The sequence below is a fragment of the Prorops nasuta genome, unplaced genomic scaffold (genome assembly GCF_024137725.1).
Source record: "Prorops nasuta isolate Cenicafe-Biocafe unplaced genomic scaffold, Cenicafe_Pnas_1.2 PNAS00255, whole genome shotgun sequence".
Lineage (NCBI taxonomy): Eukaryota > Metazoa > Arthropoda > Insecta > Hymenoptera > Bethylidae > Prorops > Prorops nasuta.
The window spans coordinates 1-15,760 of NW_027117051.1; the positions used below are offsets into that span (position 1 = coordinate 1).

At 37.0% G+C, this 15,760-nt stretch overlaps 4 protein-coding genes across 7 annotated transcripts; 3 read left to right on the plus strand and 1 right to left on the minus strand.

Annotated features, from left to right (window-relative positions):
- The first annotated feature begins 1,284 nt into the window (after positions 1 to 1,284).
- On the plus strand, positions 1,285 to 4,414 carry LOC136785323 (probable G-protein coupled receptor No18). Of its 2 annotated transcripts, XM_066746365.1 has the most exons (5): positions 1,285 to 1,662; positions 1,993 to 2,326; positions 3,139 to 3,445; positions 3,621 to 3,810; positions 3,917 to 4,414. In XM_066746365.1, exons 2-4 carry the CDS (start codon positions 2,060 to 2,062, stop codon positions 3,794 to 3,796), a joined length of 750 nt encoding a protein of 249 aa, XP_066602462.1. In that variant the 5' UTR covers positions 1,285 to 1,662; positions 1,993 to 2,059; the 3' UTR covers positions 3,797 to 3,810; positions 3,917 to 4,414. The 2 variants fall into 2 exon arrangements, with proteins under 2 accessions (XP_066602462.1, XP_066602460.1); XM_066746363.1 differs by having other exon boundaries at positions 3,621 to 4,414.
- Positions 4,415 to 5,139: 725 nt separating this feature from the next.
- Positions 5,140 to 8,224, plus strand: LOC136785317 (small ribosomal subunit protein mS39-like). The gene is made up of 10 exons (XM_066746356.1): positions 5,140 to 5,313; positions 5,517 to 5,622; positions 5,700 to 5,897; positions 5,991 to 6,268; positions 6,340 to 6,448; positions 6,513 to 6,849; positions 6,912 to 7,114; positions 7,192 to 7,530; positions 7,693 to 7,914; positions 7,992 to 8,224. The coding sequence occupies exons 1-10, from the start codon at positions 5,285 to 5,287 to the stop codon at positions 8,166 to 8,168; spliced, it is 1,998 nt and encodes a 665-aa protein (XP_066602453.1). The 5' UTR covers positions 5,140 to 5,284; the 3' UTR covers positions 8,169 to 8,224.
- A 340-nt stretch (positions 8,225 to 8,564) lies between these two features.
- LOC136785318 (uncharacterized) lies at positions 8,565 to 10,979 on the plus strand. 2 transcript variants are annotated; one of them, XM_066746358.1, is made up of 5 exons: positions 8,565 to 8,684; positions 8,747 to 9,288; positions 9,389 to 9,704; positions 10,060 to 10,265; positions 10,347 to 10,979. In XM_066746358.1, the coding sequence occupies exons 2-5, from the start codon at positions 8,768 to 8,770 to the stop codon at positions 10,564 to 10,566; spliced, it is 1,263 nt and encodes a 420-aa protein (XP_066602455.1). In that variant the 5' UTR covers positions 8,565 to 8,684; positions 8,747 to 8,767; the 3' UTR covers positions 10,567 to 10,979. The 2 variants fall into 2 exon arrangements, with proteins under 2 accessions (XP_066602455.1, XP_066602454.1); XM_066746357.1 differs by having other exon boundaries at positions 8,598 to 9,288.
- Positions 10,980 to 11,074: 95 nt separating this feature from the next.
- LOC136785316 (SWI/SNF complex subunit SMARCC2-like) lies at positions 11,075 to 15,712 on the minus strand. 2 transcript variants are annotated; one of them, XM_066746354.1, is made up of 9 exons: positions 15,499 to 15,712; positions 15,149 to 15,268; positions 14,914 to 15,027; positions 13,802 to 14,166; positions 13,500 to 13,724; positions 13,137 to 13,429; positions 12,757 to 13,063; positions 11,621 to 12,674; positions 11,075 to 11,546 (listed from the first exon to the last, which is right to left on the minus strand). In XM_066746354.1, the coding sequence occupies exons 1-9, from the start codon at positions 15,613 to 15,615 to the stop codon at positions 11,082 to 11,084; spliced, it is 3,060 nt and encodes a 1,019-aa protein (XP_066602451.1). In that variant the 5' UTR covers positions 15,616 to 15,712; the 3' UTR covers positions 11,075 to 11,081. The 2 variants fall into 2 exon arrangements, with proteins under 2 accessions (XP_066602451.1, XP_066602452.1); XM_066746355.1 differs by having other exon boundaries at positions 15,420 to 15,556.
- Between the last annotated feature and the right edge of the window lie 48 nt (positions 15,713 to 15,760).

Consider the following 15,760-nt stretch of genomic DNA (forward strand, 5'->3'; position numbering starts at 1 on the left):
AATGGTACACAGGTAATACCACATTCGCCCAATCACAGATGAGATTAATCTTGGCCTTAAAATACTTTACCAAACGACTGCTCCAATTTTCAATGCTGTCTCGTTGAGTCTGTAGTCGATCTTCACCGGAAGTTTGATTTAAATTTAAAATTTATTTTATTTTGAATTTTCGCTTTATAGGGGTATTATATGGTTCCCCAAGTAAAATCACGCGGCTTCTTCAAATCAAAGATGAGATTAATTCTGGCCTTAAAATACTTTGCCAAACGACTGGCCTAATTTTCAATGCCGTCCCGTTGAATCCTAAAGTCGCGCGACCATCACCGGAACTTTGATCTAAATTTTAAATCGACACTCCTCGCTTATTTCCATGATAATCTTCGGGCCTACGCTATATAGTATAAAAGCCATCATCGATTCTTTCGATAAAATTGCTAAAGTTTTGAATCTAATTTAAAAAACGGGAATAATGAGAAGGTTGAAAGACTCGAAATCCGAGATAAGTTTCGCGGTGTCGAGACCGGAAACGGTACCATCTCTGTTTCCATTCTATATAGTATATATACTATAGTGACGTTTAAAATTGGTGAGAATCTGCTCGGCTAGTGTCGAATTTCGACCACCGTCGAGATTTCGTTCGAATCCCGTAGGATTTTCGGGTGCGTTGTGGCTTTAAAATGTCTGGTCTCTATTGTGAATTTGTGCTGCGTCGTCGTTTCTGCGAATTTTGGAACGTGTTAGATTAGCCACGTTGGGGGTGGGTAACGACTAACGACCAGTGAGAAATAGCAATGAGACACGACTCCTCCATCTCTCTCCAACTGTGCTGCGCACACACCTTAATAACGACAATAATTTCTTTCCGCCGTTTTCAAAGAGTTGGAGCCTGTGGACCGTGGCACGTCCTGCTGGAAAATTTCCAATTAATTTTTCGATCGATCCCCTCTCTTTAAAAATAATCACGTTCAACGATCCATCAGTGTCTTGGATTAACGATTTATCGATCACGTGAATCGATCATACATGTACTCTCACTTGACTGTATTTTAGAGAACGACAAGTGCAACGCGATGAAAATCTATAATATATTGGAAAGTGTGTTATTGATACATTTAAGGATTAAACGTGAAAAACGTGTGATGCTTTAGAAACCGCGTGGAAGCAATCTGAGGGAGACCGATGACGTATTATTCAGGATATTATACAGGGAGTACACATTGAACAATTGCAGGGAGTGAAGTATCTACATAAATTAGTACAAACGACAACTGCTCGGTTATGCAATCGTGGAAACGCTCGGTAATCCATTAAAATATTCATAAGGATGAGGAGCGAGTCCGTTGGAACTGGTTTGCTAGCACGTTCGATGAACATATTCAGGATGTCCTTAGATTATAAGATAACATCCCGAAGTTATATGCTGTACTTAAGTAATGACTAGTATAGGAGAAAAGAGCGTCGTAATAAAATCATTTTATTTTTCCCGCACTCTCCATCTGCACGCGCTATTAACCTCGGGCTCGATTCTGCTTCTCTCTGATTGGTGAAGCTGAATGGTGGCTCCTGGGAACTAGGCGAAGTTCTCTGCGACTCCTGGGTATCCCTGGACGTTCTACTTTGCACGGCCAGCATCCTCTCCCTCTGCGCAATATCTATAGATAGGTAAGCGTGTCACGTAAATCTAAGTGGATTACATCTTCGTGTTTACTTCCATATAAAGACGTATACATCAACACTTTTGCCCTCCAAAGGACAAGCTTACCCTTTAACGGGCCATAAACAATTTTCTCAAGGGCAGAGACATCGTTTTAACTCTAAACCACCTGTACTTCCGGTATTATTAATACTTTCCGTTGACGCTGTAAAATACAGTTTGAAATGAACGATGGAGCAGAATTTTTGTTTTTTCTGTTTCTAAATTGTTGGTACGATTGTATATAGCTCCGGATTACATTCTTATCAGAGATAGGTGAATATTTAAATAAATTGCAGGTATTTGGCTGTAACGCAGCCACTTCTATACAGCCGTCGACGTCGCAGCAAAAGACTGGCCGGTTTCATGATCGTGGCAGTTTGGATACTGGCTGGTGCCATCACCAGTCCTCCCCTCCTCGGTTGTTTTCCGAGGGCTACGAATCGTGACACCAGAAAGTGCTCCTACAATATGGACTCCTCTTACGTGATATTCTCAGCAATGGGATCCTTCTTCCTGCCAATGTTGGTTATGCTTTACGTCTATGGCAGGATATCCTGCGTCATTTCCAGCAGGCACAGAGACCTGGAGACAAATGGGACCGAAACCATTCGTAGGAGGCGCAGCAATCTCGTAAGTTTCTATTTTAAAGAGGACTCTCCTTTATGATGTATATATTTTATAGAATAGGGATACGCTGAAATTCATTGCCGATAGTATGTATCATTGTTATTTCCAATAATAACCTACATATATGTTACTATGATCTATTCCTTATAAATTTTTATGATCATCTTATCATCTTAAGATGAATTATCATGGATAAAAATGATATTTCTCGATAATGAGTTTCAGATGAATCTTTACTGATCTTGATAAGGATATTTTGTTCGGTAATAAATTCGCTTATCACTGCCACCGATAAAATCGTAATAATATTGCTGAATTAACAAAAATATTATAATATATCAACCCGTTATAGTTTATAGTACGTAAGTTGTAACATTTATTATATGATATTAAAAAGAGGTGAACAAGTTTCAAATGATTGCTACATTTCACAGTAAAATATACGATATTTTCCCATTTTACCGTAAAATTTTTATATATAACAGCAGTTATTTATATTGATATTTTACACAGCTATATATGTACTTGCAGAATAAGCAATTATAACGCTATATTAAATTAACTTATCTTTTATTGATTGTTTTTCGCGCAAGAAAAATATCGTTATAGAATATATGTTTGCTCTTTTGGGGACGGTATACATATATCATTATTATATTTAAATTAGAAAATATCGTTGGGAGTGTAGTAATTTAGCGAGTCAACTGTTGTATATTCTCTAAGATTTTAATTGTATTTGTGTGTTTTTTTCTTCGCTTCCTGAATCCTCTCTCTCTCTCTCTCTCTCTCTCTCTCTCTCTCTCATCTATAATCAGGTTGAACGATCGAGGAGCGTTAGAGTGAAACGAACAGATTGCGGAAACGCGGATGGAGAGATCTGCGAGAAAACGTCCGAGGAACCGGAAGCTTCCGGAACCTGCAAGGTTAGTCGTGGAACGATTCGAGGTCATCAGCCGAGCTGCATCAGTAGGGTGGCTAGAGAGACCAAAACGGCGACCACCCTTGCAGTGGTAGTCGGCGGTTTCGTAGCTTGTTGGCTACCATTCTTCATCCTTTATCTAGTCACGCCTTTTGTACCGATGGATCCACCGGATATCCTCATGCCAGCTCTGACCTGGCTAGGTAAGCTCTGGAATATCTCCAAAATCCTACAAGTCATTCTTATCCATCCCTCTCTTACCACTAGGTTTAACTACTGCGTTACGACCTTCCCTCCCTTAACACAGACTAGCCTCTTTTTGTCTTGTATTATTTTCATCATTCCCGTCCCTAATAAAAAGCTGTTTGAATTCTTTAGGATGGATCAATTCAGCTATTAACCCGTTCATCTATGCCTTTTACTCGGCCGACTTTAGACTTGCTTTCTGGCGGCTAACATGCCGGAAATGCTTCAAGAGCAGGACGACCTTGAATCACACTGAACGGAAATTACCGACGCCAGCCAGTTGGAGGAAAAACACTTCTCGAACGTGAAGGTTGAACGTTCCGTAAGAAACTGTTACTGTTTTCCTGCTATCTCTCCTCCTCCTATTCCATCTCTCCTCTCTCTCTCTCTCTCTCTCTCAGTCTTAGTCTCTTTTTCTTTCTGTGCAGCTCATAATCATTTAGCTGAACCGATCCACGATAAACTATTATAATATATGAGAGACGTCTGTAAATAAAAGTATTATCATTAGCTGAATTCAGATAACGTAACAAACAGTCGAAAAATAAAAGCTTTAACCTCCCTTAGAAAGCTTTCCTCTAGTAGCTCCTTTTCCTCATCCATAGCTCTATGTCGGTTAAAATTAAGATCTATCGGTAATAAATAATTTATATATACAGCACTACATCTGATAATACTGTATACGAAAGTGTACGAAAGGTTGAGGAATAAACATATTTTATATATGTAACATAGACCGTGACTCCACAATTTATGTTTTGATCAATTTGAAAAAGATTGTTGATCGCACAAAAAACAATTTTGTAAAAAATAATATAATACTCATTACCTTAATTGTCTTCAAATTTTCGTTTAATGTACATTTCTCCGAACTATATGTTTATACACGCTTTATAAAATACATCATTGTCTATATTTTAAATTGATTATGCGTAATGTAATATAAATTATTCTAATAAACATTTATCACGAATATTACTAAGCCATTTTTTAATGTTATAAAATCTTATTAAAGTTTTGTAAAGCATGTACATTGTCGTAAGAGATAAATGGTTTTGAATTAAAGTCGTGAAAATAACTTTAGAAAAATTATCTCTTAAACATCTGTTAATGAATATAATAATTAACGTTTTTCAGAACGAAGACACACGGATCGCGGCGTAAGTGGCTTTGTTGGCGTACCGTGAGCTTGATTTAAGGCATTTAAGGCTTACAAAAACATGAGCTGTCCGTCCCATAGTCCTATCAATTCGCTTAGGATTGCATTTTTGCGTGCTTTGAATTAAGTTCACATTAAGTCTACTATGTTGATTCGTGTCTTTACACAGGAATCTAAATTTTTTTATTAAAATAATTGTTTGAACTCTGACGGTGGCGGCATCTTACAGCGAAATGCGGAACCGCAAAATTTACACGTAGAATTGGCTCGTTCTACAATGAGTCGTATGTAGTTGTCGAATGATGGGCGCATGCGCATTCCATGTGTCGAATGTTATTCGAGCCAATCGAAATGCTGGACACATATCCGACCAGCATGGCATTTCACCGAATTTTCACGGTACTACATCGTCTTCGTAGTTCGTGTACATACACCTCCAACTCTATGACTCCATGTTCATGGCCTACCCCCTAACTAAGGCCTTGGCTTAGCCATTCATTATGCAGTATTATGCTATGCAATACGAACAATACGTGATAACATACTCTCAATCATAACATTCATAACCTCTCGTGTGCGTACAATACTCTATAAATAATACATTTCAAACGTCTCATACAAAATAATAAGAATAAAAATGAATGCACTGTCGAGTAATTTATATAGGTATATAAATTTATGTTATATTTACTGCTATTCCAATATTTTTCATTGATATTGATATAAACAAAGATAAGTTAACCTAAAGACGGAAAAAACATAAATTATAGAGTTATAAAAATATATAATGTTATTTGGAAACGCATTAATCTAACTTTGAACTTTATTTAATTTTTTTGTGTTATTTCTTTTATGTTTTAATAATGTAGGAAATTAGTCTGGGATCTAGTGGTACGGTTACATTCAACCGCTACAACAAAATCTGATATTAAAATTCCAAATAAAATTGAAAGAGGACCTACAGATATTTTAAAGGTTTCTATAATATTTTTCAAAATATTCTTCCTGGTTTCACAAACCTACAACTGGATTAAGAATTGTTTGAATTTAAGGCTTTAGAAAGCACAGTAAGGAAAGATCCATTAGCTCCACAATATAAATACCATGATGATCCATATTTAATACCGCTTTCAAAACAAAGTATGCGGCAATATGCTTTAGCAAAAGATGCAGGAAGAAAAACAGCGATGTGGATTAGGCAAGAAAACTCTGAACTATTTCAGCATAAAATTGCTGATCCTTACATATTGGTGATTGTTAAAAATATTGTTTGTTATGGAACAAATTAACGGTTAGTAAAATCTAGAATTTAGTTTAAAAAGTTTTATTTTTTATAATTTCAGGCATATCAGCCAAAACCTATATATAGTGAAAGAAGTCAAGTTTCTGAAGACATTTTTTTAGATGCAGTATCAAAGGGTGAAGTTTCTAATGCTGTTAACATATATAACTTGCTTAATGGAGAAATTTCAGTAGCTGCAAAACAATCATTTTTAGAGTTATTATGTTTTTATAATGATTATAATAGTAATTTTTCTGAAGAAGCAAATACTGTAGAAGTTATAAATGCTGACTTCCCAGAGGAAAGGTATTACAAATTAGATGTGAAACAAAAATGGAGGTAACTGTCAAATTGTATAATCAAAAATATATTGTAGATTACAAAATTATTTTTTATTGTAATAATTTTAGGCAAAATCCTTTAATTAATGAGTTATTCGGTTTCTTAAAAGAACAAGGAGGGGTCATAGCAGCTACTGCTTACAGTACATTAATATGTGGTCAGGCAAAATTTGGTAATGTAAGTAATTTCAATTTCTCTTACTGACAGAATCATAAATCTCATGTATGCACTACTATTTCAGGCAGTAAGCTGTTATGAATTGTACTCTGAATGTAAAGAAAAAGGAATACCTATTAACTTAGAAGCTTATAATAGTTTGATAAAAGTTATTCCTGCGGTAACAGCAGATGCAAATCAAAGATTTGAGGCAGTGTTGGATATGTTTAGAACGATAGATTTTGCTAATATTACTCCTAATAGGGATACCTTTAATGCTGCGCTTTGTGTGGCATCATCATTCCGCTCACGCGAAATGGTTAAAAAATTTATATCATCCATTTTTGCAGAATTAAAATATTTTAATATTGAACCAACGTTATCAACATTCTACTACGCGATGGTCGCATATTATCAACAATGTAAGAGCTTTTAAACTATTTGTAATCAGTTAAACTTTATGATTAATTTTTTGTTTTTAAAGCCGATTCAGCAGATTTCATGATTGAAATATTAAAGATGATAAAAAACAAAAAGTTTGAATTAGAGGATTCGAATGATATTAATTTTTTTCATACGGCAATGCAAATAGCTTCGGAAAAACTATATGATTGCAATATTGCACTTGAAATTGACAACATCTATTTAACTGGAGATAATTATAAATTTCTTGGAAATAATTACAGAGTACGTCCTCTTATTCTTATGTTTTTTTATCTCCCTTTTAAAGAGCTAGTAATAAAGAAAATAAAACTTTATTATAGAAAGAAACTTATTATCGATTTTATATATTAATCTTCTTGGATTCAATGACAATTGACGAATTTATGAAGTTTTATGAGAGTATTACTCCACATGTTTACATCCCACAAGAATCTGTCATGGAAGAAATCCTTGAAGTTCTTCGAGTCAACTCCAAAGAGGTGGTTATAAAATATCTACCAAAATTATGGTCCGATACTATTGTATACAGTTTCTTAGAAAAAGAAGCGATAGTAGGTAAAGCGCTGGAAATGATGGTTGTCAGTGCTGCTGATTCGCTGAATGCAGAAATACACGAGAGAAATGAAAAAGCAGCTAATGACGCATGGACAGTTTTTACGGTAAAAAATCCAATATTTTTAATTCTTATTAAGTACTATTATCCCTTTACGGACAAGAGGCGACTCTTAGTCGCCACTTATCGAGGAGTAATAAGTTTTATCGTCCGCAAAGGGTTAATGAAATTAAATGCTAATAAAAGTTTCACCGAATTAATTCAATAGGAGCAAATACAAGGTGCGAAGAGTCGAAAGAAAGCGTGGTCCGCTGCGACAATAGGCAATATAGCATTACTGTTTGCTCGAAATGGTAATTGGGAAAAAGCCTTAAGAGTATTAAGCTACTTGGCTGATGAAGAAGGCTACGTAATAGGTACAATGTCTCGCGAACGATATGATGATTTACTTGCAATATTTATTCAACAAGGATACACACCCGGCACTATTGTAAGTATTAAGCTTAATTACTTCAATTTAATTATATCAGAGCATAATAAAACATATATGAATTTTCCTTTCATTAGCAACTTCTACAATATGCCGTTATTGCTTGTTATCCGGATGTTTCGGATATCACTAAAAGAATCCACAACTCTTTACCATTGGCGGATAAAGAAAGAAGACAATTGCTTCATATATGCGGAAATGAAACTTTGCGACAAGAACTTGACAGAAAAGAGTCATCATCGAATCCTACGTAGAATATGCGCATTTCTATTTACTGTATTGTTAATAAATGAATATCTGGAAAATTATATATTCGTTGTGAAAGAGTTTTATTTGAAGCATCTTCCAAGTGAAGTAAGTCAATGGACAATTAATAATAAAGATCTCTTGATTTGATACTACGTTACTACTGCTACTGCTACATTCGTTGGAAGATCGAAGTCTCGGAGTCAAACTGACTATTAGCCTAGGGTTACTGATTCGTAGATTGAGATCATGACGTGCATATTGACGCATCAGAAGCAATCAATTTATCGGTTAAAGGAATGTAAATTGAAACCGTGATTGACACATATCAATGTCCTTGTCCCTTGAGTTGAATCCCATATGATTAATGAATTAAATTGTATAACGGTGGGAGGTAGGAGCCCCACGCATTATTCAAACGCCTACTTCCTGCATCAGGCTGCACACATCATATTAGCTTGATTCGGTCCGAAGAAAGGGAGACCGCGACTCTCCGGAATTTGTAGAGCTAAGAACCTCCTAGGGTGATCATCAATTATTTCTGCATACTTCTTTTTCTTCTCTCTTCTATTCAGCCTTTTTTCAGCGAAACTGATCCTTTGGCGCAATGGATGAGAAAAAGAGCGTGCGTCTGACGTTGGAAGCTGTACGTGAACTTATAGCAAAAGACGAACCTGATGTGGAGATCACAAATTTGGATGAGGAATTGGGTTCTGGAAGAGGCGACAATTACACGTCGATGCTGTATCGTGTTCGTGCAAAAGGCAGAAAGTTATCGAAGGATAAAGCGTGGACCGATTGGGATTGCGCGATTATTTATAAGGTCCTGCCTCAATCCAAAGAACGCCGGGATTTTTTTAAAAGTGAGACCCTTTTCAAGAATGAGGTAGTGTTTTACACCCAAGTCTGGCCAGCTTTGAACAAGTTGCAAGAGAATAGAGAAAAAGTGTTTACCGGAGTGGCCAAGATTTACGCCGCAAGGGATGATCTTATCGCAATGGAGGATTTGAGAGTAAAAGGATTTACAATGGCAGACAGGAGGAAGGGTCTACAATACGAGAATGTCATGCAAGTCTTAAAAACTTTGGCAGGCTTTCACGCCCTCAGCATTACTTTGCGAGACACGAGGTAAGAATAATTCGAAACTAATAATCCTGCAAATACGACTTTTACCATAAACGTATTTTTTTTAAATATATAATGAAAAAGTATACATTGTTCCATAAAGACCGGTGGAATATACCAAGATGACAGATCCACGTAGTGGAATTCGAGAAGTTTTATTCAGACGCGAAAACGCAGAATGGTATCGTCAATATTATCGCACAGCATTTGACAATGCAACCAAGATGGTATCGGAAGCGCTCCCAAAGCACCTGGAATGTAGAAGAAAAGAGGTCATGGATAAATTACAAGCTTTTCTCAATGACGATGTTTTTTTCTGTACGATGAGCGAGATCACCGCCGAGCAAGGTCCTCTCTCTGTATTCTGCCACGGCGACTGCTGGACCAATAACATCCTCTTTGGACCCGTAAACACTGAAGTAAGAACTCTATCATTGTCACGAACAATCTTCAAGAATCTGCATCTACACAGGCTGTTAAAGAAAGAACAAGCATCACGTTTATCATATACACAAATGCATATTTCTCTTTATTTTACTAATATATAAATGTTGTAAATTAAATTAAGTTATCTTTAAAAGTAAATGTTGCAAAAGAATCTTACAAATACCATTATACGATCTCTATAAATCTATTTGAACTATTCAGAAACGGTTGTATACTTTAGTGCTTGCTTGCTTGCTTTACACACGGCAAAAGCCATTCTGATGACGATGACAATGACGACGATGACACAAAAAGACTCTCATCTTCTAATACTGCAAAATTCCACAGGCCGTTTATTTGGTTGATTTTCAACTGACCCGAGTGGGTTCACTGGCGTTGGACCTTGCCAATTTGTTGTATTGTTGTACACACGGTGAAGTCCGCCGAGCGCACATGACGCAGTTTCTTCGACATTACCACAAACATCTTATGTCTTCTTTGCACACGCTTAATCCAGAACAACCTCATAGAGATTCGACCGCCATGTGGGAGCTGTGAGTAAAACCTCTTTCTATTTTTTCTACAGCTGAGATCCAAAATATTTTCTACCACATTTTCGGGTTATCCCAATGCAGGTTGAACAAGGAGGTTCGAAGGTGTGGACGTTTCGGGCTGGGCCTGGCGTTGGATATGTTGCCAATCAGCACGTGTGCCAGCGACCAAGCTCCGGATCTCTATGCCCCGGAAGCTGGCAAAGAAAAGCGAGTCGAAAGAGCACCGCCCACAGGAGGACCGGAGTGTGCTAGGCTCATGACTGATTTAGTTCTAGAATTGATAGACAATCAAGCTTTGTAGTTGGCAAATCGATCAAATGCTTTATCCCCATACAACTTGTCGAGACATAAAAAAAATAAGAGTAAAATTAACGCTACTCTTATTGTTAATCTATATAACATATAAACATTCGAAAATTAATATTCTTTTATCTTCGTGCGGCCTTATTTCTTCGTTGGAAATATTATTCGACTCGGCTAAATCGTATATTTACGCGTATGCATTATATATAGGTTTCTCTTTTAGCGATAAATAATAATTCAGTTATGTTTATATATCTTTCGTCAGCTTCTGTTGTTATTGTTATTGTTGTGCACAATCTTTCTTGATTGAAATAGCTGTTTAAATTACTTGATATACAGCGTGTATATTGTAATATATTAAAAACGTACAAAAAGATTTTTAGAAATAAAAATATCACGTTTTAAAAATTATAGGTCGGATTAGTCATCTAGTTCTTTTTTATTAAACTATACTCGTGTCCCTGGCGATCGTATTAGCTTTTGTTAATATCTTATAAATAATTTAGAGCAAATTTATGATTGCTGCGGAGGTGTGTGGGGAGGAGGTTGGGGAACTTGCGCTTGAGGACTGGGTGGTTGTTGCTCTTGTTGCTGAGTTGCCGTTGGTTGCCAAGGTACATGCTGATTTTGTTGTTGTTGCTGCTGCTGCTGTTGCTGTTCCTGTGCCAATCTTTGATGCGCCTGTTGCCGTGCTCTAAATTCAGCCGCTCTCAATTGCTCTAAATGAAACTGTTGTCTTTCTGTAATAAGCTGTTGTCTTTGATACTCTAGTCCTTCTCGTTCCCGTTCCATCGTAGTCTCCAGTTCCTCGAAGTGACGTAACTTTATTTCCAGTTTTTTCATTTGAGTCTCCACCAATAGCGCAACTAACGATTTGATCTTGCGTTCTTCGACGGCTGCTAAATGTTTCGCCTTCACAGCAGCGGCAGCCAAAGCTGCTGCAGCCGCTGACTGAAGTTGGGCATCCCGTACGACCTGCTATTTTACCAGTCAACATCAATGAATTTTGCTAGTTCAATAGAAGTATAGAAAATAATAAGAGTCGAGTTTACCTTGTCTTTCTTTTCCTTTCCCTCTTCTGGTTCTTGCTCAGGTTTTGATTTAGCCTCCTCCTCAATTTCCTTGGATTCCTCCTCCTTCTTTGGAACTTCTAAGGATGGCTGTTCAGCTTCTATGGTTTCCTTAGGTTTCTCTGACTCCTCTTTCTTTGTCTCAGAGGTAGCGGTTGCACCTGGAGAGGTTGCCGCGGGTGTTGCACCTGTTGAAGCAGGAGTAGTGCTTTCCTCAGGCGGTTCCGGAGGTCCCGTACCTGCAATACCGGATTGTGCCAAACCCGCCGCTGGATCAAATTTACCATCCGAATTGGCACTGGCTTGAACATTTTTCAAGTGTTGATCCAATAAAGCAGCTGGTACTTGATCTTTGATGGCTGCAAATTCTTCCATGGCAGCTTTGGCTGCACTAGCCGCCACTCTAGGATCTACTACGGAAGCTAAGAAAGCAACGGTGCTCATAACCGGATTCCCAGCTTTGGAGAAAGGTATAGGCTGATAAGCCAATGGTCCAAGACCTTCTGGGCCTCCCTCTTCGAGGTAAGGATCTTCTATCGGAAGTCGCAGGAAATGCAAAATACACTCGTCTTGGGTCCTCGAACCTACGTGTTCACACACCTTGTTCCAATCATCCTTGTGTAATTCCAGACCTTCCAACAGTAACAATGTCTCTTGTTCCGTCCAGTCTCGGGTGGCACCAGCTGCTTGTTTATTCTTCAGAACAGCCGGCTTTCTCGTGTATTGATCGATCTTCAGACCGAAATTAGCCATTGCTCCCGCTGAGAGTTTTTCTTCGGGAGCACCAGATGTTCCCGGTTTACTTTCAAGATCAAGCAAAGTCTTCGCTGCTGATGGCTGTGGCGTCTTTGGCGGATTTGGATTAACGGGGGCCAAACCCGACGGCGTATCCGATAGTACGTGGAAGTGTGACGTAGGTGGTGGACCCATTGGCGTAGGCCTTGATTCAGCGTCTACTTGGTAATTAATTAACCCCCATTGTTCCAAAAAAGCGTGTACACGCATAATTGCACAAACGTCTCCAGCTAAATTTCGCCTGAAACAATCAATCGATCACCAAATAGAAGTTTACAATACAGAATTATGTATTAAAGAGTTAAATAAAGCAACATTCTTACCGACAAGCAGTTGACGTAATATATTCCGTGGGATTTAATCTATACGTATCTATCATAAAATTTCTATACGCAAGATAAATTTCAGGAGTTTTAGATTTGTTTTTTCCATTGAAGAACTCAGACAGTGCTCTCTTTTCAATTGAATGAATAGAATTGTAATCGAACCAAGCGGAATAGCTGGGTACAACTATATGATGAGTTTGTTCCGTAACATTATCCTCAGGCTCATCGCTCTTTGAATCTCCTCTTTCTTTACTCGCATCTCTTTCTTCTCTATCCTGTCCACCCTGTGAACTTCCTTTATCAACTGAAACGACAAACCCGAAATAATAAAGTATACCGATGAGTTGTTAACCAAATTTATATTATTGATTATTTACCATCCATCGGTTCGTCTAGATCTGCCATGTTGCCTGATTTAAGAGGTTGCAATTCGTTATCCTGTTTCTTGTTTCCTAAATTTGACAAATTACTATTTCCGGTTGAGTTACTATTTTGTCCAGATACTGGTGTGTTTGCTGATGTAGCCACCACTTCCACTATTCGAGGCTCAGGTGGGGGATCTTCCATACCCTGAGTCAAGTCTTCTTCTTCATCTACCCCACTACGTGTCTTTTTTGGCGTAACTATCGATGTAGAAGGGGTACCTTGAACACCAGCAGGCCCTCGTACACTAAAATAAATACAGTTTCATATAAATTATATGCAGAAGTTTATTTTCTCAAATTACAAAATTTACAAACCTTTTCCGTTTTCCTATCTTTGGAGGTGGGCTAGGTGATCGTTTTCTTTTAGGTTTTTTAGCTGGTGGGGCTTGCGTTGGTTGAGCCATTAAATCTTCCACAGACAATCTATATTTGTGTATTTTCTTTTGGCCATTATCATCTACTTCGTAATCTTCTTCATTCATCCACTCATTATATTGATCCAGATCCAAAGCCCATGTAGCTGATACTCTGTACAATGATCTGCACATTTGAAATAAGTGAGCATCAAAAAAAAAAAAATAAAAATGATCTGTTAGTTATCAAAAAAAAAAAAATACTTTGGAGTTGAACCAGGAAGGCTGCCTTCGGGAAAATCCCATGGTAAATCTAATGTAGTCCAAGAATCATAGCTATCTGGGAAATAGTACCAATGAACTAAAACTGAGCGATCTCTTCTTACGCATGGGCGAGCATACTCTTCTTCCAAAGGATCAACTGGAGGATAAATGATATGAGTAGCTTCCGATTCAGTCTCAGCTATGGTACCTTGATGTCTTCTAACTGTTTCCTTTACTTTGGTGGCAGTGGTTTTATCCACATCAGGACGTACATAAATACATGGTACTGTGTAACATCGGTTTTGAGCCAATGCCCTTTCTGCTGCAATTAACATTTCGACAATACGATCCATTCGAGTTCCAGACTGCAAATAAATATATAGTAAGCATATAGAATTACTCTCTTAATATTATTCAATATAATAGGTAGATGTGTCCTCCTAAAACATTGTTCCAATATATGCAAATGCCGAAGTCTAAGCAGCTGAGAATACACTGCTGTGCAACAGAAGAATGACATGTCTAAAATAAACACAAAGCCAAGGAAAGCCAAAATTTAAATTGTTACTTACATTTACTAAATTTCTAGTAAAAAATACATGCCGCACATTAAAGATCTTGTAGATACAGGACAATTAGCACTAAACAACTTTTAATAAATCTTAGTAATAATTTAAAATTGGTTCTCTAATCGAATTTATTTGTTACAGATTCTTGTGATGTATAGCAATATAGATAAGTACTTATTTTTCTCTCTTTTAAAATATTACTGATTTTCTTACTGATTTCATGTAAAGCATTTAAAAGAATATTTAATTTTTTCCTGCTTTGTACTCTAACTTTTCTTTTTGATGTATCTTTGTTATTAATTAATATGATTCACTTTTTCTGTAAATGATAATTATGATTATATAAATGATTTTTCATCCCTATTATATACACGATAATAGTAAAATCTAAGTTTAAAGAAGTTTCTGCTGATTTTCTCATAGATATGATTGTGCAACACATTCTCTAGGAAACACTTTTATTTAGCTATTTTCTCCTCAGTTACTCTTTAGTAAGCAGAGTATGGGACATCAAGAGAACACACCCACTGAAACAACTAATACCTTTCCTACTGGAAAATCAAAACGACGCCATGCTTGTTCTTGCTTGAATCTGTATGCAGTGGCAAGTATATGACACAGGCCTCCTCCAGGTTTAAAATCAAGAAAACATCTCATCTAAAAATGAATCACATTAATCTTTTAACACCTCTATAATCATTATACAAATACATTACAAATTAATGATAAATATCTCAAGCTTAAAGAGTAATAATTTGACAGTGAACGATATACATACAGGAAGTCTAGTCATTGGAGGTTTGGAAACATTTTTTCCCAAATTATCCTCTTGGAACTGCAATAATTGGACTATTAAAGTTGCCAAACTTTTAGCATTCGGAGGATCCGTCTGTACATACTGCCAAATAAATAAGAGAATGACACATAGTTTATAAAATCATGACATATCATAATGTGAAAGAGACAATAAGGAAATTGTATAATAATATTAAATATACAGGAGAATGATAAAATGGTTTTCTTGTAGGAGTGGACGAGAAATTTGATACCTAGGAAAATTAAATACAGAAGACAATTGGAATTCGAAGTTTTGTTGAGGGGGATGCAATTGTTGGCAGGTTCCCGTACCTTTTTACAGTTCTTGAGTAGCCACTGTTTCACCCCATCCAACTGCGTTAAGATTTCTGGGGACTCGAAAAATTTTGTATTGGGTCCGCCATCCTTTTTTGGTCCTAAAGTGAGCATTTTTCACTCTTAATCGTGTTTCAATATAAGGTAAAAACCTCGATTAATATACGGTTACAGAAAACAACGCTCTCCTGTTGGTTTGATCTCAGATTCACAAACATGACATGAAACTGAAACTAGTCGTATATTAACTCAACGCGCG